Here is a 22,503-nt window from a genome sequence, read left to right on the forward strand (position 1 = left end):
TTTTTACAGTAAGGTATCTGTACTTTTACTCAAATATTATAAATGTAATGAGTCCAAACATCAATCACTTGATCTCCTGTCTGTTTCATTTTAGATACAGATGCCCGTCTCTGTCATATTGATTAAATTTCATATTTGTTAACGTATCCAAAACTTATTTAATGTTACTCCGGTCAGAGTGTGCGTATAAAACATATGGAATTATTAGTGAATGAGACCCATTCACTGTAAAAAAAATACTTTGCTGCCTTAAAATTTTTTGTTGAATCAACTCAGATTTACAAGTCATGTCAACACAGATGAGATGAATTTTATAAGTTATAACAACTCACCTGTAGTTATAACAACTCATCTCTAGTCAAGATAAATAATAGTAAGTTGAAATGACTTATAATTTTTTGTTGAATCGACTCGGATTTACAAGGCAGCAAAGTATTTTTTACAGTGTTGTCTTGAACAAACTTGATCAATGTCTGTTCCTGTGGGTTGGAACAATCCAGTTAATTTAAATCCAACAGTTGGGTGTGTCCATATTTTACCCAACCATGGGTTGAAACAACCCAGCATTCTCACTTTCTCAGAATCTGCTGTTTATCCCCAGGTAGGCGGAGAAAAGTACAATAACTTTTGCAAACTCCCACAGCCTGACGGAAATCTATGGAATTAGATTTGTGCCAAATAAAACGAACGCAAGTTTCACAAAAACTATCAAAAATTTACATTGATAAAAACACTCTGAATATAAAAACATCCAACTAACTAGCCAAAAAATTTACATCATCTTTAAATATACTGCATTGTTTGTTTATGGTTTTCTAAGCTTCACTTTCAATAAACATAGTTTTGAATGCACTGCCAGTGTTTCCATTTTCGATTTCCAAGTTTTTGTTTGCACATCGAACATTTACGTTCGCCATTTTGACATACCTCTCGTGAGGGGCGGGCTTAACAGCGGTTCGCACTTATTTGCTTGTGAGATTTTGATTGACAGTTCATCGAACTGGAACCCCGGAACAGAAGGTGGCGGTAATGCACCAATAAGCTGGATGCCAACCATTGTAAAAAAACAAGACGACGACAAGTGAGATCAAGTGCGATCTTCCTGATGGTCACCTGACCTCTCCCATTGTTTTGCCGCAATGACTTCTGGGGCGTAACACGTTTTCAGCACGCAAGTCTGCACTCGATGCATCCTCGATGTCAAGAACACATCCGGGTATTTTCATTCATTCTCTGTACTTGCAAGGAAATGTGTACAGATAGAAAACGTTGGTTTTTTTCCTCTATGAACGGACACAAATTTAATTGTAATACACATGAATTATGTCAGTCCCAACCTCATGTAATATAAAGTAGGCCCTATTTACACATGGCATTGGATGAGTCTTGAGACCACATTTGCTTTAAGGGGAAGGGGACAGCACACTACTTACTATGACAATTAATAGCTTAATGATGACTTTGCAAAAAAGTGTGGGGGGAAAGGATGTATTATTACATTGTTTGTTAATATTTTGTTTATTAATAGTTTAATGTCATGCCAGCTACCCAGCTATAATTATGAATAAAATTAAAAGATGAAAAAGGAAACGTACATTCATAAATGTTTTTTTCACATTTATTCTTGATAAATATTCTAAAATTAAATCTGGTCTTAAAAAATAGGTGCAGTTCATCTGACAAATCAAGCACAGTCTCTTCTTCCATTGTATGCAGTTCTTCATAGTACAAGAGACGGCTTGGCTGACCCAACATCACGCCATAGAGGCTCAATTCTAAAACAAAAGTGAAACATAAGTATGGTCAAAACATAGCCTATAAAAAAGCAATGTTTGTCCATAGTAAATCATCATGTGAAGTATTATAGTATACCAAATTAGTACATTAAGGGCAGGTAGGTGGAATACCACCTATGTGGTGCAGATATGTACTTTTAGAATGCTGCTAATACACCTAAATAATACAATTCTGTCATCATTTACTCACCATCATGTCGTTTCAAACCCTTAAGACTTTTGTTCATCTTCTGATCACAAGTAAAGATCTTTAAAATGTTTTCTTTTCAATGAGAGCTTTCTATCCCACCAGTAACAGCAAACATGACTACCACTTTCAAGGCTTCATTTTAACATTGTAGCACAGTGCTTGTTTGTTTTTTGCACAAACAAAGTTTTATTCCTAGGATAATAAATAAAGGTCTACATGAGTTAATAAACGTAATTAATATGTCTCCAAGTTTGACAGAATCTTCAGGAAATCAGTTGAGGGTTTTTGAAATTGAAACCATCACCTGTGGTAAACGTGGTAACACTGAAAGCCATTCAATTCTTCTTATTTACCATGAATGGGGCTAGCCCTATTTTTTAGTTGTACATGGATGCAAATTCCCCTGGGATATCAACATGATTTGATGCAGCAATTGCCAATGTTAGTTCTTGCTGAGTAAGATCCAGAAGGTAATCCATATAGTTTCATTCTTGTAGGAATAATGCATAGTAAGCTAACATGAATTCTATGCTGAACTTGTTACATTTCAAATCTAATAAACAAAACTAAAAACACCTAAAAATTTACCAGAGCCCCTTTAAATTGGTATTTTATATACAGAGAACAACATGAACTGGTTCAGTACCTACCTGGAGAAATGAAACTTTTTGGTCCTGACAAGTAATATAAAAAGAAAAGCGGAATTAGGTTAAAATCTTACATTTGTTTTTGTATGAACAACAATAAAGATAGAATTGCTTATCCATTGTAAGCCTAAAACACGTGCCAAAGTAGACCAAGTAGGAACAAATGGTCTGTTACGTAACTATCTTTGCTCTGCACAACTGCACATGAATAAAACTTGCATTGCGATTTTTCTATTTACTTTGTTAGTTATTACAAACTTACCTCTGGCTTCCTCGATTGTCCGGCCGAGGAAGATTGTGTTGAGCCTCCCGATTACTCATCTTGAACTATTGTTATTTTTCTGCTGATGTGTAAAATATCCGTGTTTTATCTAGGGCTGGTCCGAAATAGCATTTTTTGAGCTTCGAAGCTCTAGTAGAAATTAAAGCGAATATTCAAAGCTTTGGAAGGAGGGGCTGAATATATGAAGAGTTTGGTTCCAAAACGCGATAAACGCCAACATCAGTATTATATCAGGTCAGTATTTAAAAGTAAATTCTTAATTTTACGCAAAATCCAATATCCTCAATGTTATTCTGTCATCTTTTCTCAATTTTTTCCCAAAATGCGATAAACGCCACTCCTCCTTTTCTACAGAACGCAATAAATCCACTCCACATATTACAGCGCACCATTTCCTCCACGCAATGTAAACAAACAATGACGGCACGTTGAGTACACGGAATCCTAGTTTTCCTCATCTACTTAGTATTTCGTGATCAACAAACAAACAAAAGCAAAATAATACTTTAATGGCATTGATAAACCTGTGGTGGTTTTCTGTGACGGGAAAGATTGTAAGTCATCAACATCCAATGCGAGAGGCACTTGGGAGACGGGTGCTTGTTCTCCTGACAGCATCTGTGAAGTTTATGTGATTCTAACACATTGACCCCAGGGGATCTTTCCATTATTTCCATTATTTTACTCAAAGTCAACGAAAATCGAGCAGGACCAAACCTTTTTACAGCGGATCGCTTTGAAAAATGTTAAGCGACAGCGTCAAGTATAACCGCAGCAATGACAGTGTCATTAATATAACAAAGTAAGTGTTTTGATTAATGCCATAATGTTAATTTTTTATTAGTGTATACCACTGTTCAACTAAATGAATATAACATGGCAAAGATGAATGCACATTTTTATACATTGATTAAATAGATTTATAGCATTTTGAAAAAAAAACTTGTCATGGATTTATTGGATTTTGTGGAAAAAAATAATTCATTTTTATAATAAATCTTTGAAAATCAAGTTATGGATTTGAATTTTTTATGTTTTTATAACCTAAAGATGCTATGTGAAAGTTTGTAACAGAAAATAGTGTTTTTCATCTTGTCACTTTCTTGGTATAGAAAACACATTTTTACCGAAATTTGTCAAAATGGATTTATTGCGTTTTGGAACCAAACTCTTCATATGTTTCTCTCTAAAGGAAGGAATCTCTGTGCTCTGGGCAGGTGTGTTGCTGCGGACCCAAGGGAGTGTAGTGTTGCATATTGGTGCAGTATGGACATGTGACACGTTCAAAATGAATAAACTTTTAAAGAGTAACTAAACCCTAATCCAACTTTTTTTTTAGTTACTGGTCTGTAAGAATGATGGTTTATTAGTGCTGTTCATTGCATTTGGTAGGTTTTTGGACATTTGGATATAGGGCCCTATCTTGCACCCAGCGCAATTGACTTTGTCAGTGACGCACGTATCATTTCGTATTTTGCACCGGCGCACAGCGGGTTTTTCCCTCCACAGACGCACGTCGGCAAAATAGGGAATGAACTTGCGCTCCCTGGGCGGTTCAGCGCAAAAAAGGAGGCGTGCTCCGGCGCAAACCATCTCTTATGCTATTTTGCAGTTTCAAAAAACAATTGCGCTACTAACCAAAAAAAACTAGTCTAAAGTCAGTGGCGCGTTGCGCGTGGTTCATTATGCTATTTTAAGGGCGCATGCTCGACCGTGCACAACGCGCATTGCTTATCTAATCTACACAGATGCAACAGTTATTTTTGCAAATCATAAATTGTTACAATAAAAAATATAAGATAAGGGAAATCATTAAATCATAAATTGTTACAATAAAAAATATTGATACATGAGATAAGGGAAATCATTGTGGTGAGCATTGTGGTGATAGTTTTTATTTATTTTGTGTGGCAGCGTTAAACAATTATCATGCAAATAACGATAAAAATATTTTCATAAGTTTGTTGTGTGGCTGTATTACGTTTATTTTATCTAAATAATAATTAAAATGTTTTCATAAGAAACCTTAATGTATGTGAACTTGATTTGTAAGTGTACTTTGGGGTTGGACCTTGCTTGCGTTTCTTGTGTCCGATTTCAAAGCCCCCAAACCCTTTCAGCGGTGAGGGTGGACGCAGCGATGTCCTCCTGTGTGCCCGGCGTGCCCGATTTATGCTGGCAAGCTTGGGATCCCCCCGTCTCCTGACATCATTGTAGTGCTTGGCGTAGCTGATGAGACAATTGCAGCTATTTCCTCTCACGCCTGTTTAACCGACGCTGATTTGGGCGGGTTTCTCCCATCCCCATACAAAACAACTTCTCTGTCTTTGACTGCTCTTCCAAGAACGTCGGTCTCCTCGGCTGTGAACCGCTCCTGGCGTGCGGCTGTCAAATCCGTCATAATAATAGCAACCCGCCATGGAACTTGCGCCCTTGGGTTTAAAGGGAATGTTGGATAGCGTTCTGATTGGTTTATTTGACGTTACGCCCAAACCACACCTATGAATAATGAACCTACTTCAGACCAACCCCTTATTGATTTGCGCCCGGCGCAAGACTTATTTCTCCCGCCGGGAAAATAGCAACAGCGCCCAAGATCCGCCCACAAAGTCACTTGCGCTTTGCGCTTCGGACTTGCGTTTCAGATCGTTAAAATAGGGCCCATAAAGTGTTTCAATACTACAATATATGGTGTAAAAACATCTGAGTGCTGCCCTCTTCAGGTTAAACGGTGGCTGGGATGTTGGGTCCAAAAAATGACTCGTGACGTAAGCAAGTTCAAGCTCACCACGCCCTTGTTACGATCTCACCGCACACTTGGTACGAGCTTAGTTCGTCCCCTCTATCTCTGTTGGCATCTGCCCACTTTTCTTGCATTTTTCAAATATTGCCAGTGGGTGGAGTCAGGCTCTGACCAGGGGTTTAGTTACGCTTTAATAAACTACAGAACAGTGCAAGCCGGAGGCAACGTGCCTCAGGCATGCTATGAGAACAACGCACACTTGAGGCAAGAATCTCCTCTGTGTGTGTGTGTGTCTGTCTGTCTGTCTTTCTAATTGCATTTTAATATTTTGAGAACAGTTATTCCTATCAACTTCATGTAAAGAAAGTAAAATTTCGTATTTTGGTGCAATATTGACACGGCTTGACATTAACTTTTTGAGGAACTTGTCCTTTGGACAAGTAAATTTGTGTTTCACATGTCCATGCACAAAAGTCACTTGTCCGGGTAAAGATTTATAAGATAATGTATTTTTTGTGTTTTGCTAATCAGTGGCAGAGCAAGGGATTTTTTCATAGGGGTTACTCTAGTTACTCTGGGGTGGCATATAAAATCTCTATATCATCCAACCTTAAAATCCTTTTAAGTATTATAGGTGTGTTAATCAGAATAATGTATAACATACAATTGCCACAATACTTTAATTTTAATTAAAATTAATTGAGATTAACATACAATTTATAGTCATAATTCAACCTCATGTTTTTTTAAACTATTTAATCAAATAAAACTTTTGAAATTGACTTTGAAACCATAATTTATATCTCCCATTGCTGAAAAAACTATAGAGACCAGAAAATCACGTGAATTTTGTAGGCCACTGAAATGTATTTTACTAAGATTCATTTGGCTGCTTCTTGCTACTCTTTCTGAAGAAGGATGCTATATCTGCTGCCTTTCTCTTCATTTTTCCCATTCAATGATTGTATGACATTAAAACACTAAAGCAAAACATTAAAACATTACCATGTTTTAAAAAAACTTATTAGGATAAATGTATCTAGATTATCTGTTATATATAAAATCAATCTTAATCCTAGCATTTACGCTGTAATGTTTGTGTGGGATTTTAAAGGGGTCATATGATGAAAATGTTAGCATTGCCACTTTGTAGGTTTGAGCAAAAATGTGTCGTTTTGGGTGTGTTTTTTAAAATGCAAATGAGCGGTTAAAGTTCAAACACTGATCACAATGATGGTGGTTTGTTGTAATTCAAACTCAATTGTGCTGTCAAGTCCTTCTTTTCTCTCTCTTACTCTCTGCACTAAACGGCAGTGCAGTGATTGGAGAGTTCAGATTAAGGAGGCGGTATTATTCTAATAAGATATCCTTATGACATCATAATGAAAGCCAAATTTCAATGACCTGTTTTTGCTCACACCTACAAAGTGGCAATGCTAACATTTTCATCATATGACCCCTTTAATGTACAGTGACGAACTCTGTGAGATTTTGCACACACACACACACACACACACACACACACACACACACACACACACACACACACACACACACACACACACACACACACACACACACACACACACACACATACGTGTTTTAGTACATTTGTGAGGACCATGACCCGAGGGTGTGTTGTGAGGACCCAGTGTTCCCCTGACACTAGGACAATGAAAAAAATATTTTGACCACTAGGGGGGAGTAGACAAACAGAATATCACTTAAAATTCCAACAAACACGATACTCGCGAAACTGGTGAAGTTGGTCGGGGTTGTGAGGACACGGCGGTTGCTATGCAGATTTGAGATCACATAATGGCGGTTTTAAAGACTCATTGGACGCGGTTTTAAAGAGTTATATAGGTACTAATCTTTATAAGACTAAAGAACAGTTTTAATCACTTAATGAACTTATTTTATTTTTATGTACTACCGTAAAACTTCAAATAATAGCCCGGGCTTTTATTTTCCCAAACCTATCGTCACACCAGGCGTCTAAAAGAGACAGGCGTCTATAAGAGACAGGCTTTTAATTTAATTGTTCCAGCATGACAGCAGGAGGTTACTACATATTACGTTTTATTTATAATTTGAATGCGTTTAACAAATTAGTTTGTGTAAGAACAACAGCCTTAAATTATTGGCAGTATAAATAAAGCAAACAAGGATATGTTGTTTTATTGGTTGTTGCGTGAAATCTTACCCAGATACAACAGTGTTATTTTCTGATTGGCTATTGTGTAGCCTCTTTTTTTTTGTATTGGCTCGCTCGACTAGAACTCTAGGGAAGACGGGCTTGAAAGAGAGAGAGAGCAGTGCGGCCAGATACATTTTGGGTGCTGCAGCATATTAAATATGATAAATAGTGTTTCCGCGTGAGAAATACAATGTGTGGCGGGAGTGCATGCATGACAAAAGACTGAAAGCCCGGCTATTATCAGCGGCCCCAAAACACTACCGGCCCACCGGGAAAAGTCCTGACTCTCCCGATTGCCACTTTGCTACTGTCATCATCACCTCAATCCTGACGACGAAGCTTGTTGTGTTGTCATAGTGATGAGTAAAGGAACGACTGCGTCCGTCACGTGACATCTACAGGTAATCAAAACTTTAGCGCAATCTGCACCATAGAACTGGCTTAAACAGATGATCTGATGGGTTTTAGAAGATTAAATACAACCCGAAACTAAAAAACAGACCAGGCCTTTATTTGAGACAGGCGTTTATTTACCCAAACCTGTCGTCACACCAGGCGTCTAAAAGAGACAGGCGTCTATTTGGGACTAGGCTATTATTTGAAGTTTTACGGTATTTCAGTAATTTGATTCCTATTTAAATGTTGCATTTAAAACATGACTAATATAAACGTGTTCTAATGAATGTAATTGCACTACAAGCCACTTTTGTGTTCAAATAAATTTTGAATTCAAGTTTCTTATATAGTAGGTTATATAGTCTCGTTTATTGATTGATGGTCATTGACACAACCCTTATGAAAATTAACCATGGTTTTATTGTGGTAAAAGTGTAGTAACCATGTTTTTTTTGGTGTATTGATTACTATGAGCAAAACCATGGTTTTACTACACTAACCATGGGATAACTATGGTTTTTGAAAACCATGGTTGTCAAAACTATGGTTATTTTGTGGTTACCATGGTTTTACTATAGTAACCATGTTTTTGTTTTTTTAACTGTAGTAAAACCATGGTTAATTTTTTTTACATATTTGTTGTGTATCAGTGAATTAAGAATCAATAAAATGGTGAAGTGCTATTAACAAAATTAATCTGTTAAATTTGTTTGTAATATATAATAAATCTATGATGAACATTTACATTAACCAATACCATTCCAAGTTTTTGTATAATTATAATTTTAAACCTGTTGCATGAACTTAAGATAAAAGGTTTGACATCCATCACAATTCAATCTCCAAAATAAGAAATCAGAAGACATTTATCTGAATATTCAAGAATATATACTTGTATATATAATTTTAATGAAAATGATGAATCCAAAGCCTGTCAAACCGTGTTAGTCAAAATCAAACCTCAATATATATCAATGGCTTACAAGGCCAACACTTCCCTTTATTTGGAAATGTGCTTGTTTTCCAACTTCCCCGCAGTTATAAGTTAAGTTGAACCTTTTTTAAATCTATTCAGCTGATCTCCAGGTTACATGTGATGTTAATGGTCTAATTAGATTTATTGATGTATGCTAAAAGTGTTATCGCCAGACCCGGAGATCGACTGAATAGATTCCAAAAGGGTCAAACCTAACTTATTAACAGTGGGGGAGTGGGAGAATAAGCCTATTTCCAAACAAACGTGCTCCTAAACAGTAAAAAAATTGCCCAAAAATGTAAGATGTCAAATTACTCATACTTATTATCAATTTTGAATAAACTATCTCTTTAAGCAGAAAAAAACATGTTTTACACACAAAAAGTTAATCAACTTTTTTTCTTTTAAGATTGAATGGTATTGTGCACATGATTTTTAATATCTCTCCAGTCCCTGTTTTGTAGCACTGGTTCTTTCTCTTGGTGCACTTGTCTTTGCCAGGAACTTTCATTAACATGATCGTGTTTCCAAGATGCCGACAAATTGCCTTTTTTTCAGCATCACTCCAGGGCCTTTTCCCACTCTTCTGCCTAGGAGAACCTAAAAACAGTAAACAGAAAGACACAAGTTTAATCTCCAAGTCATAAAACCATAGAATGATTGCAAACAGTATGTAAATATTTATAGCAAGCAACATCATTAAAATCACTATGTATGCATGTCTTATAATTTTTGTGTATTATAATATTTTATATGTGCATTAAACCTAAACTCAAGAAAAAAATATAGTAATATATTTTGGAACTGGCTTGGAACTGTAGAGTCCGGGTCAGCTCTTGAAAGGGGCATGTTTCATAGATTGTATATAGCTACATGTTTAACTAAATTTACTTAAATATGAAAATAACCAGTTCCGAAAATTACTGAACTGTGTGTGTACAGAACAGGATTAAGCATTAAAAGGTGAAGTGACAACCGAATTAATATGTAGTACCTTTATGTAGTATTAATATGTAGTAGGGACCTTTATGAATTAACTTTACATTAAACAATCTTACCATTTCTCTCAGTCTTTGATGATCTCTTGTCTTTGGTCTTTATGTGTGAGTCAGGGCCTTCTGGGTAAAGAACATAGATAGTTCATGATATATGCACAAATCAAGTCAAAACATACTTTGCTCTACATGTCTGAAAGTCTAACGCCTGTTTCACACATACTCCGTATGCAGTGCATATTGCAGTATGTATACGGTGGGATCCGTCAAGCATCCGTGTTGTGCTTTCACACTTACTCCGTTTGCAGTGCGTTGCTAACCGCTGCTTCTGCGTATCAAATGATCATGTGATTGACACTTTCTGTTGAAAAGCACCTCCTCAATAAACAATATAATAGCCTGCTGTGTCTTTTTCTTCACAAAACAATATACTTTAGATATTATTTGTTAGACTATTTAGGATGTTTAAAATCTCTAGTGTAGTGGTCAGGACACATGAAAGGATCAAAGGTCTATTTATCTCCACATATATCATAAATATAAATTAGCATTATAACTTTTGAAGAGAAAATATAGGTCACAGGCATAATTACATTATACATTTCCTACTATTTATGTATTTGCATAGATGAGAGTATTTATATAATGGCAATGAATGTCTCATATGGCAAGAAATATTCTCCCATAATTAAAGTAAGAGCATAATGACATGAATAAACAGACAAGGAAGCAAGAGAGACATGCAAATTGTATTATTATTACGGGAAATACAGCAATATTACTGAAATAAACTCTGAGGTAAATACGCCAAACGCTGTTAACTGCAACAAGTCTAAATAAGCTCAATAACAATTGAAAAAAAACATTATCATCTCTCAAAACGTTATATGACAAACATTATATTTAAAGCAAATGTATTCTTACAATCATTCAAGATCCACACATTATTTCATATTACTGAGCACGTTCGTATCTGGCCTTACTCTGTTATAATAGCGCTGATTGACAGGTGCGCTTTCCCGTCTTTCAAACAGATCATTTTTTTATAGCTCTCCTTAGAAAAATTAACAATAATTTTAATATAATAAAAACTGTTTTTGTCAGATTGATTATGATTTGTATTACCTTAGTTTAACTACAAATTCCATGGTTATGGTTATTGTGGTGAGACAATAGTATATGGTTACTGGTGTTTTACTACAAATAAAAACTAAAAGACTATGTTAGTATATTAAACAATGGTAAAATTAATAGCATACATACACGGTAGAATATTTAACAAGATGTTATACATATAATTTTTCAACTCGTGATAAGTGTTTTTCTTTAATTGCTTCATACGGGGATTAAACAAATACAGAAAAAACTACTGAAAAACTGTATTTACATCCATTTAGGGTGAAATTTCTGCATTTTTGTGTAAATCTGTGTTTATTCTGACCACAAAACATGCGCTATCACTTTAAATCAGCGTGTGCAGCTTGCGTGCCGTACAGCAAAAATAGACTCGCTGCCGAAACGATCGCAGCACTGCTGCACCGCATCTGCAATGGACCGGGCGGGCCGCATACGTATAGACGGTTTCATCGGATGCACGTGATACACGTCTGGATCCGAACCTTACTTCCGGTTTCGTTTTTTTAATGGTCTGACTAGTTGCTAAACTGATCTCTTGAACAAATGCCTCGTCGAAAATAACAAATGTTTTGGTTTCCTAGGTAATCTATGTGTTGTTTTTTTGTGCTTGTTATATAAATAAACTACGTTTAAAGAACTTTGTTGTTATTTATTCTTAGTGGAGTTTACCGGAAGTTACGTGCGGATCGCGACAGCCGCTTGTTTATGTTGTTATTGCTGAAACTGTCTCTAACCTGTTAACATGGGCACGTAAAAAATTACGCACCGCAAACGTACTGCATACGGAGTATGTGTGATACAGGCGTAAGCTGTATACAGTATGATAAAATACATACCATCTGAGTTGGAATCATAAGGCTCGTCTGGCTCAGGTCTTTCTTTCTGGGTTCTGCACAATTCTGGAAAAGAGAAAAGAAAGTATCTGTACATCTGTATTGGTACCGTGAATAATGTCAGTGGAGAAGACAATCAACTATATGAATTAACTTTACATCAAACAATCTTACCATTTCTCTCAGTCTTTGATGATCTCTTGTCTTTGGTCTTTATGTGTGAGTCAGGGCCTTCTGGGTAAAGAACATAGATAGTTCATGATATATGCACAAATCAAGTCAAAACATACTTTGCTCTACATGTCTGAAAGTCTTAAGCTGTATACAGTATGATAAAATACATGCCATCTGAGTTGGAATCATAAGGCTCGTCTGGCTCAAGTCTTTCTTTCTGGGTTCTGGAATATTCTGGAAAAGAGGAAAGCGAAGATCACACATTACAAGTTACATCTGTATTGGTAAACGTGAATAATGTCAGTGGACAAAGCAATCAACTATACACAGCAAAAATTGGAGAGTTAAAATATCAGTGTTAAACATTTCTGAGTTGAATTCAACACCTAAAGAGTAAATTTAACTTAATTGAGTTAATTGCCAGAGTTAATCATGCCAGTGTTAACCCAACTCCTTATGCTGCGTTTACACCAGCCGCGGTAAAGGCGTGAAGTGCGCGAAGACGCAATTCTGCCTCATTCGCACGTCTAGTTCACACAAATGCCGCGAATTGAGCGCCTGGCGCGGTACATGCGAATGGTGCTTTTTGTGCATTTTGCGTTTGACGCAAATTTTTTAACTTTGGCGGAATTTCGCGCCGCGTTAAGCAATCAGGAGCCCGCTTGCTGCTGTGGAGTCACTCATTCAACCTAAAGGAACGCTTAATATTGTCCGTGAGCAGTCACCTGGAGCTATACGACACAAGTTCTTATTTCTATAGAGACAGAAATAAAAAGGACCTCACTTGGAAGAGTGTTAGTGAGGACATTGAGCAACCTGGTAAGTTGTAATACACATTTCACTTTTGAGTCACGTGACGTTTATCGACCCACTGCATTTATTTTCCCCCTATAGTAAGGTTACCAAATACAAACTGGTAACCCTTTCGATAAATGCACAATCAACATCAGTCATCTTGCAAACAGACAACCGCATAGCACTTGCCCCTCTCACAAGAAGCGGATTTTACCTCTGATGTGCGTCAAATGCTTGCTTTTTTTAGACACGCGAATGCATTCAAACTGTTCAAGCGGCAAACTAGATGCGGTAGATGCGATTTTGACGCCTCAAACGCGGTTGGTGAGCAGCATTAGAGATGTAATTACACTCCGCCCACACATTTCAGTCTTCTGTTTCCATGTGTCCTGCTGATTGAATGGTAAGTAAAACTAAATTATTAGACTTAGATTTAATGCTCTGATTTTAACTTTTATTACATTTTATAAACTTATTTTCTGTGGCTGCATACTATGCTTATTTCTAATGTTCAGTATCTATATCTGAACACAAATCAAAATCCTGAACACTGCTGGGTGAACACTGCTGGGTGTATTGTCCCAATCTTAAAGAGTGTTAAATAAGTAAAACTGATGCAGAGTTAAAAGCTGCAATCTGTAACATTATCCTTTCTATCACCATCTATGTTTGAAACCTAAACTTGCATTTTACATGTAAAGTTATTTTCTTAACTTAGTTTAGATATTGGCTGTTTCATTTAAAGTCACCATCATTGCGATCAGTGTTTGCATTTCATTAGCTCATTCACATTTTAAGGGACACACCCCACAACGGCACATTTTTGCTCACACCTACAAAGTGGCAATTTTAACATGGTATAAAAAATATCTGTGTGGTAGGGCTGAACGATACATAGAATTTTTATCATCATTGCAATATGAACACATCACAACAGACAGCCTAACACGATGAATAAGGGAAAACACGCTAAGCGCGTGTTATAACCGATTGACCTATCACTTTTAGCCCTGAAGACATGGTTGGCGCGTTCATGCTATTAGGCCAATCAGGGGAACCCCCAGGTCAGCTATGCTCTGATTGATTTGTGAGGTGTCAATTTAGTTGTGACGCTGTGCTCGTTAGCAAATACGATAGCGGAGGAAGGAAAGATGAGTGAGGAAAATGTGGTGTCTGACGAAGACCTTGTGGTGAAAAGGAACAGCACTTCAGCTATATGGAATTATTTGGATTTAGGGGAGATGACGCGTTACAAACACAGGTACTGTGTAAGGGATGATTTACATATCGTGTCTTTTGTACGTACAAGTTTGTTATTTCTAATGTATGCGCGCTCATAACAGAAAGTGAAGCGGTCGTGACACTCACACAGTGCAATGCAATTGTTTTTCCAGGCGTGTCCGCACTGCATCAAGTTAAAAACGAAACTCAAGAACCTATGTGCCGAGCATTTTCCACGCATTTTTAGGCACCTAAAACATGAAAAAATTATATAATATTTATTGCAAATCACATTGTCATCGCAACATTAAAGGTGGAAAAGAGGATGTTTGTTTAATACATTTACATAATAAGTCTTTACTAAATGATAAAAGACTATTTATTAGGTGCACTGAAAGTAATACTATTAATATATGCCATCTGTGCATAAGGTAGGGCCTTAAAAACATCAGCCAATCGTTGACGCAATCATCGCATCAGCGATTGGCCCTCTGGCTTGTCAATCACTGCCATTCCGTTCCTTGTGAGAAACGTTCAATTCAATTCAATTTTATTTATATAGCGCTTTTCACAATTGTTAATTGTTGCAAATCAGCTTTACATGAATAGATGTAGAGGAGAACACAGAAAATCAATAGATAATATAAGATGTAGAATATAGCGGCTAAGGTTAAACCGTACAAGCAAGCGTATTAATAATGTAACGTATACAGTAAAGTGCTAAGTAAAACCACGCTCCAGTAACTTTACACGAGTGACGCATGCGCATAGCGCATGAAACTCCGTCTTTAGTTTCGGTATGTTTTCATTGTCGCTCCTCCTTTCCTCCTCGAATTTGCACCATGGAAGAGAAGAAACCCGAAGGAGGATGTAAAAGAAAGACTTTTTAAGTCGCTGAGAAGAGGAGAAAATTGTCAGAATAACGTAATCTAGCCAGAGTCATTATTGGAGAAACATTTCAATGCTGGAGAGCAATGAAGGAACAGAGAGATGTCAAGACAGACGCGCAGTTCGCAAAAATTCTCCTCGACAGGTAACAGTGATTATTCTTTCTTTGTGGAATAATTATTGTTGTACTGTTATTCAGGTATATTGACGTTGTTCTTGTACTGTAGTTGTAAGTCTGCTACATGCTAGTTGAAATGGGAGTAGCGTCGACTGATCTAACTTTACGTCTTATGTGTTTATTATCATATCATTTCACATAATGAATCCACTGACGCGACACAGCATATGCCGGTGGTAAACAAACACTCGTGTTCAAATACTTGTGCACGAGTTTTGGAAGGTGTTCCCTAGAAATGAGCTGTGAAGGAGGGATGCTGTTCTTACGCATGCGCTTATTTAAAAAACTCAGTAACGGTCTTTGGATTCTCAATCGGCGGAAACATCCTCTTTTGCGCCTTTAAACAACGTCATCGCACATCGCAGCTTTTCCTCATATCGTGCAGCCCTACTCTGGGGTATTTTGAGCTAAATCTTCACATATGCACTCTGGGGACACCAAATACTTAATATACATCTTTAAAAAGTCTCATAATATGACCCCTTTAACACTTCTATGAGTCAAAGAAACTCTGGCATTGTGTTAAATATTTAACTCTGCACTGAGTTTCACTAGTACTTCCTAAATAGTCAAACCTAACTCTGAACAGTGTGCATTTTCTGAATCCCTTTTAGTGTTATTTTAACACTATTTTAAGTAAAAAAAAATGAAACTCTGGCCTAGTGTTAAAAATTTGACTCTCTTGAAAGTGTTCATTTAACTCTGATAAGTGTGGAGCTATATAAACTCTGAAAAAGTGTTGAAATCAGCTCCGTGAGAGTTAATTTAACACTGGACTTTTTTGTATGAATTAACTTCAAACAATCTTACCATTTCTCTCAGTCTTTGATGATCTCTTGTGTTTGGTCTTTATGTGTGAGTCAGGGCCTTCTGTGTGAAGAACAAGACATCATGATATATGCACAAATCAAGTCAAAACATACTTGGCTCTACATGTCTGAAAGTCTTTATAAAGTCTGATAAAATACATACCATCTGAGTTGGAATCATAAGGCTCATCTGGCTCAGGTCTTTCTTTCTGGGTTCTGGAATATTCTCGAAGAGGAAAGAGAACATCTGTATATCTGTATTGGAAAAGGCAATCAATTATCACAGCAATACTAATTGAAATTCCTGAACAACCTTTCAAGGCAATCTTAAAGGACATGTTCTGTATTTTACACTTAAAGCCTTATTTTTCAGATTGTTTATTATGAAATAGAACAGTTTTGACTGAAATTTGGACAAATGATTCTGGCCCGAGAATTTCCGGGTGTTTGTTGTATCACCTCCCACCTCTACAATGGGTGTATAGGTGCACAGGAACAATCCTTCCTAAAATGCATTAAACTTTCGTTTACAAAGACGTGAAACTCATCGGGTGGTCAGGGGTGTTCACTGATATGCTCACACAAAAATCGCTGCAAAAGATGCTTTCCAACAGTATCAATAGACAATATGTACACCCAGCAGAGTTGATTTAAGGAAAGCGCCACCTTTTTTCAATATTTTACTATGTTCTTCTCAACTTAGACAAATTAATACATACCTATTTTTATTCAATGCGTGCACTTTTAATTTTTGTACAGCACCTTGTGAATGTGTTAGCATTAAGCCTAGCCCCATTTATTAGACCCAGCTGTTTCAGTTCCAGTCTACCTCACTATCATTTTGAAAAATGCAACTTAAATGGGCGTGGACGCTGTGAGAAGAACAATGATGAGTGGGCGGGGTAACTGAAATAAGATAAGATTTTCTATGATTAGCAGTATTACAGAAATAATTCAACTGAATATAATATTTAATTAAAACAAAGGTCAAGTAAAACTGTTATAGTTGAAATAATAGCGTGTTTGAAGATAATTAAAAGTCCTCAGGACATGGTACCTCAGAACAGATCAAAGTCCACCTGCCTCCCGTAGCTTTCCAGAGCAAATTTAGTTGATGGTGAGTCTAATCCTGACTGCAACGTGGGGAAAGTCATCCAACGACCTGGCCGCACGGAGCACATGCACACACACACAACATCTCCGCATTGGATAAGAACACGCTATCTTATAAATAATAATGAGACACCAGTGGGCGTGGTTTTCAGGTTATGACGCGTTGTGCTTTTTCTCATGTTTGCCACGTCACAGCCCGTGACGTTTACAAGATATGGAGTTTAAACCCGGAAGATAAAAATATCACAACAAAGCTGAAAATTAACTAGTTTTCTCCTGATGTTAAAATTAACAGATACTGACATTGTCTTCTATGACGTGCAACACAACTAACTTTGTTAACATCTAAAAAAGTTAGCGTTTCATGATGCTTTAAGATCCAAACAAACGTTTAATTTTGTGCAACCATACTTACTGGTGTAAATACTTATGTAACAGTCTTTAAATAGGGAAAACATGGAAGTGTTTGGTGGCTTCTAAATTCATCCCTGTTTGGATCCTAAGGAACAAATAGGGCTAGGCTAATGCTAACACATTCACGACACGCTGTACAAAGATTAAAAGTGCAAGCATTGAAAAAAGATAGGGATGTATTAATTTGCTAAGTTGAGGTAAGAACATGGTAAAATATTGAAAATCCGTTGTGTATTCCTCTGGGGATTTTGCTATGTACCGAAATGTATCCTGTCGTTCATGCCCATGTTGTGCATATTGGCACCCGTTTTGATTACTATACGGAGCTTTGTGGCACGTGACAGGTCCGGTTATTCACAGAGAACGCAGCGCTACTTTTCCACGTGTTTAGCCTGTTCGTGCCATGTTGAGAGCACACATTGCACGGCTAACAGCACCTGGCTGTAGATTTGGAGAAGGCAATCAAATCATCAGGTCAGTGGCGGGTTTTATCTCTAAAGATTTGCGTCTTTACTCCGTTGTGGATAACCAATGATTTATGTACACAATATCATATCTGAGCGGTTTTTATGTAGATATTGTGAAAGCAATGAGGCTGATATAACACTGTACAAACATATGTAATTACAGTAATTACAGTAAACAAGAGTCAAAAAGAAAATTGGTAAAACTAAATAAACATTTAATATGCATACCCTTTTTTAAATACTTGAAAAGACATTTGTACTGCGGATCTGCACCGCACGTTACTGTTTGAATAAGACTTTGCTACACACCAGGCCAGAGTGTTATTGTGTGTAACACAACGTAACATCAAGTTTAAAAGTAAATCATGATTGGTGTCTGTCAGACACAGTGGTGATGGCTATTTTCTTTGTTTTACTAACGTGGCATTTATGTACACAATAGCATATCTGAGCCGTGTTCCGATTAATGGGAGTGGCTTGCAGAGCTGTGCATTGTGGTGCATAGTGGGAGTTATAGTTTTTCATACAAATGTGCTCTAAAGTCACGTTCTGTCTTTTCTCGGTCAAATAGGCAAAAAAATCTAAATTTATGTTACATTTCGACTACAAATATGACCCACTTTCAATAAAGATTAATGTTTCTATTGATGAAATGACCCTTTATAGGGAAAACATAGAAGTGTTTGGTGGCTTCTAAATTCATCCCTGTTTGGATCCTAAGAAATAAATGGGGCTAGGCTAAATGCTAAGGCATTCACAAGGCGCTGTACAAAGATTAAGTGCAAGCATTGAAAAAGATAGGTATGTATTAATTAATCTAAGTTGAGGTAAGAACAAAGTAAACTATTGAAAAAGGGTGGTGTTTTCCTTTAAAACATACATTTAAAATGCTTACCTGGTCATCTTCTTCACTTCTCTCTGCCTGTCCAGGGCTATGATGCTCTCTTGATCTCTTCCTGCCTCTTTTTTTCTGATACCTGTGTAAATACATATAATTATGTTATTTATTGATTGATTACATTGATCAGCGTGTTAATCTTGTAGGTGTTATGAAACCTAAGAGACATTAAGCATTAAAAGAGATGTGGTGCATACAAATTAATCATATTTTCCTTTAATTAATGAAACTGAACTTTTATCATGAAATTGTAAAACATTAATGGTGGTATAAGCACGTAGTCATTTAAATCCACACTCTTATGAAGATTTTATTGTGTATTAAAGACGATTTTCCTCATGTTCATAACACATGCTAATGTCAAATACAACTTTGCCTGTAAACAACTGAGGTGCTACAGACATACCTGCTCATTTTCTTGATTCTGTCTTTCCATTATCTGTTAAATAAAAAAAATCTATTTGATCAAGATCACCACAAAGTAAATCATCACATTATTTCAATTACAATGGGTTAAATTATTCATTCACAGGAATGTAGTAAATATAACCAGTACCACTCAGTTAATAAATGTGAATAAAACGTTAAAAACAGAATAAAACGTTAAATCCTCAAACTGGAGACATTTTAAAAGTTTGATTTCACCTAATGTTATCAATTTCTTTATGACTTCAATATTTCAGACGATCTTACTCAGTAAATATTAAAGATATCAATGTTTTCACAAAATGTTGATAAAAATTACACTATGAAAGATGATTTAATGTAGAAAATCAACTGTATTAAAAAGTTAAACAAGACTTTAGCAAGGTTTTCACAGACAGTTTAGGTTCTAATTGACTAGAATAATGATGTTAATTGAAAAACACAATTGCTACCAAATGTAAGAACTTCATGTAATGTTGTTAATTAAACTAATGCAAACCTTAAACAGTTTAAAAACAATCCTGAAGAGACTATAAAAACAGCTCAAAGTTAATTAAAATTAAGCATGTCTTACCTGACTCTGTCACTCAGTCTCTCTGCACAGTGAGTAAAGCTGCCAAAATGTCTTCACCTCCCCCACACAGCAACGTGCTCTACCATCCCCCACGTGGCCTCTCCTCCCCTCCCCCATCCTGCTTTAGCTGTGCTTCACCAATTTCACAATCTGAACTGCAGCAATAACTCAACATGCATTTACACTTTATTTTACACTTTCTATATTATTAATTGGGGATAGTGTTGCTTTAGATTTTAATTTTAGTTTATTATATTAGTTTTACACCCTTAGTATGAAATCACTTTCCACATAAATGCATGCAAGCTCAATTAAATTGGGCCTATAGATGAAATAGATTAGATATAATGAGATAAGATAGAAGGGTAATATTAATTAAAAGTGAAAAACATTAGTAAAAAACTGATAATGTGGTTTTGACTTTTTCACTTTATTTATGCCTAACATAAGTAGCCTAACATCCACACCAACACCATATGGACAACTTTTAAGTTTTTTATTCTGTCAAAACTAAACAGATGTAAATGCATCTCTGGTTGTTGAAACCACATGCATCCGCACTTTACTCCTCCCAAGCGGATGTATGTCACTCGCTTAAAGGTAGGGTATCTAATTTTGAAAAATGCTAACAGAAGCCGACTAGCAATGAAATCACAATCCCACCCTCCATTCAAATCGCCATCCAAAGTCACACCTCTTTCAAAACACATGAACACACAGATCAGACGGTCACATCTCATCAGTGAGAAACTTCCCAGACAGCACACATACATCTGGCCGACGTTGTGCCGACTTTCAAAGTTCCATCGGCAAGATGTCGCTCAGGGAGCGTTTGCTCATTGGGAAGATGTCGTCTAGATGTCGGCATCTCGTCGCAAATGCCCTCGGGCCGATGTTTAAACGATGCAATTTCAGCCGCTCTGCACGGGCTTTACCGGGCATTTATTTATTAATTTAAACCTTTATTCATTCACACTTATTCAGAATAATGTGCTTCTGTGCAATAACAACTTAAAACAAGTACACCACTGTCAATAACCGTTGCAAATTTATTCATTTGACAAATATAACATATAAACAGGTCAAATTAATAAATCAGTAACAGAATATTTAGATGTGTCACACATAAATTACATATTCTGTAACTATTATATACTGCTATACTACTGTGTAAACGTTTTTAAACACTTAACTAAAATATTTCTTATACCCTTCAAAATAATTTACTCTTAAGGTATATGATTCAATTACGTTTGTGGACAAAAATAGTCTCAACATATACATTTATTTCAATTGAGAACTAAAATTTAAATTAAAACTTTTTTCAAATTACTTGGACAAAATGATAAAATAAACAAGTAATTCAAGCCCATAATACATGGAAATTTCTATTAAAATATCTCAGGGTAAGATCTCAAAAAATTACTGAAAAAACCCAAGGGTATATATGTCAAATTCTAGGCAAAGGGTGGCTGCATTTGAAATGCTAAAATATAACAGTTTGGATTTCAGAAGTTTTAGTCTCAAGATAATTCACATATGTTGTACAAATGGGACACAGCCTGTGAAAACCCAGCAAAGTATTTCTTTGTGACTTACTGTTTTCTACATAAAATCATCCTACACAATACAGAAAACATTCTCTGAAAATATAATCTTGACATCTTCAATACTGACTGAGTAAGGTCATGCCAAAGACTGAACTTAATGTTAAATCAGTAAATTCAAACTTTAGATGTCATTAGATGTTAAGACAGTAGCCTGGATTTCATATACAAGGTCACATATTTATGTATCTTAGAAATATATTGTAAATAATAATAATGTGCATGTACATAACAAAAACATTTAATCATAAAACATTCTCGTCAGGTCTTCTGTCTTTGTTTCCTACACTTGTCTCTGCAAGCAGCGCCTTTAAACCTTAGAGGTCTTCTTTTTGCCTTTGTTTCCTGTCCCGAACGCCGCCTTTTAAACATCTGGGGCCTCATGTATAAAGCATGCGTACGCACAAAACAGGGCTGGAAACGTGCGTACGCCAGTTCCCACGCAAAGGTTGTGATTTATAAAAAAACAAACTTGATGGGAGAATGGGCTTGCAGGGTGGGATATTAGGATGATTCATGTACACACACTTGCAGGTGATCTGTGATTTATAAAGGGAACATTGCTTTGTTTTATAAGTCTTCATAATTTTTGGTGTATGCCATTTTTGGCTTTTGTGCGTACGTAGACTTTTAGTAAGAATCCCACGCACAGTTTTATACATGAGGCCCCTGGACACCACTTCTTCCTATCCATTGTTCCTCTTTTGTTGCTTTAGGATCACCTGAAATGGAAACATCCCAAA

The 22,503-nt window shown here is 36.3% G+C and overlaps 1 protein-coding gene across 7 annotated transcripts; it reads right to left on the reverse strand.

Moving 5' to 3' along the window:
- Positions 1-8,851: 8,851 nt before the first annotated feature.
- LOC129449260 (uncharacterized) lies at positions 8,852-20,173 on the reverse strand. 7 transcript variants are annotated; one of them, XM_073872495.1, is made up of 10 exons: positions 19,560-20,068; positions 19,151-19,232; positions 16,425-16,516; positions 16,263-16,322; positions 12,542-12,604; positions 12,371-12,430; positions 12,200-12,262; positions 10,290-10,346; positions 9,776-9,831; positions 8,852-9,736 (listed from the first exon to the last, which is right to left on the reverse strand). In XM_073872495.1, the coding sequence occupies exons 2-10, from the start codon at positions 19,156-19,158 to the stop codon at positions 9,617-9,619; spliced, it is 579 nt and encodes a 192-aa protein (XP_073728596.1). In that variant the 5' UTR covers positions 19,159-19,232; positions 19,560-20,068; the 3' UTR covers positions 8,852-9,616. The 7 variants fall into 7 exon arrangements, with proteins under 7 accessions (XP_073728596.1, XP_073728582.1, XP_073728590.1 ...); XM_073872489.1 differs by having other exon boundaries at positions 8,898-9,736; positions 10,290-10,349; positions 19,560-20,060; XM_073872458.1 differs by adding an exon at positions 20,154-20,173 and having other exon boundaries at positions 8,940-9,831; positions 10,290-10,349; positions 19,560-19,592.
- Positions 20,174-22,503: the final 2,330 nt, after the last annotated feature.

This window comes from Misgurnus anguillicaudatus, chromosome 2 (genome assembly GCF_027580225.2).
Source record: "Misgurnus anguillicaudatus chromosome 2, ASM2758022v2, whole genome shotgun sequence".
Classification (NCBI taxonomy): Eukaryota; Metazoa; Chordata; class Actinopteri; order Cypriniformes; family Cobitidae; genus Misgurnus; species Misgurnus anguillicaudatus.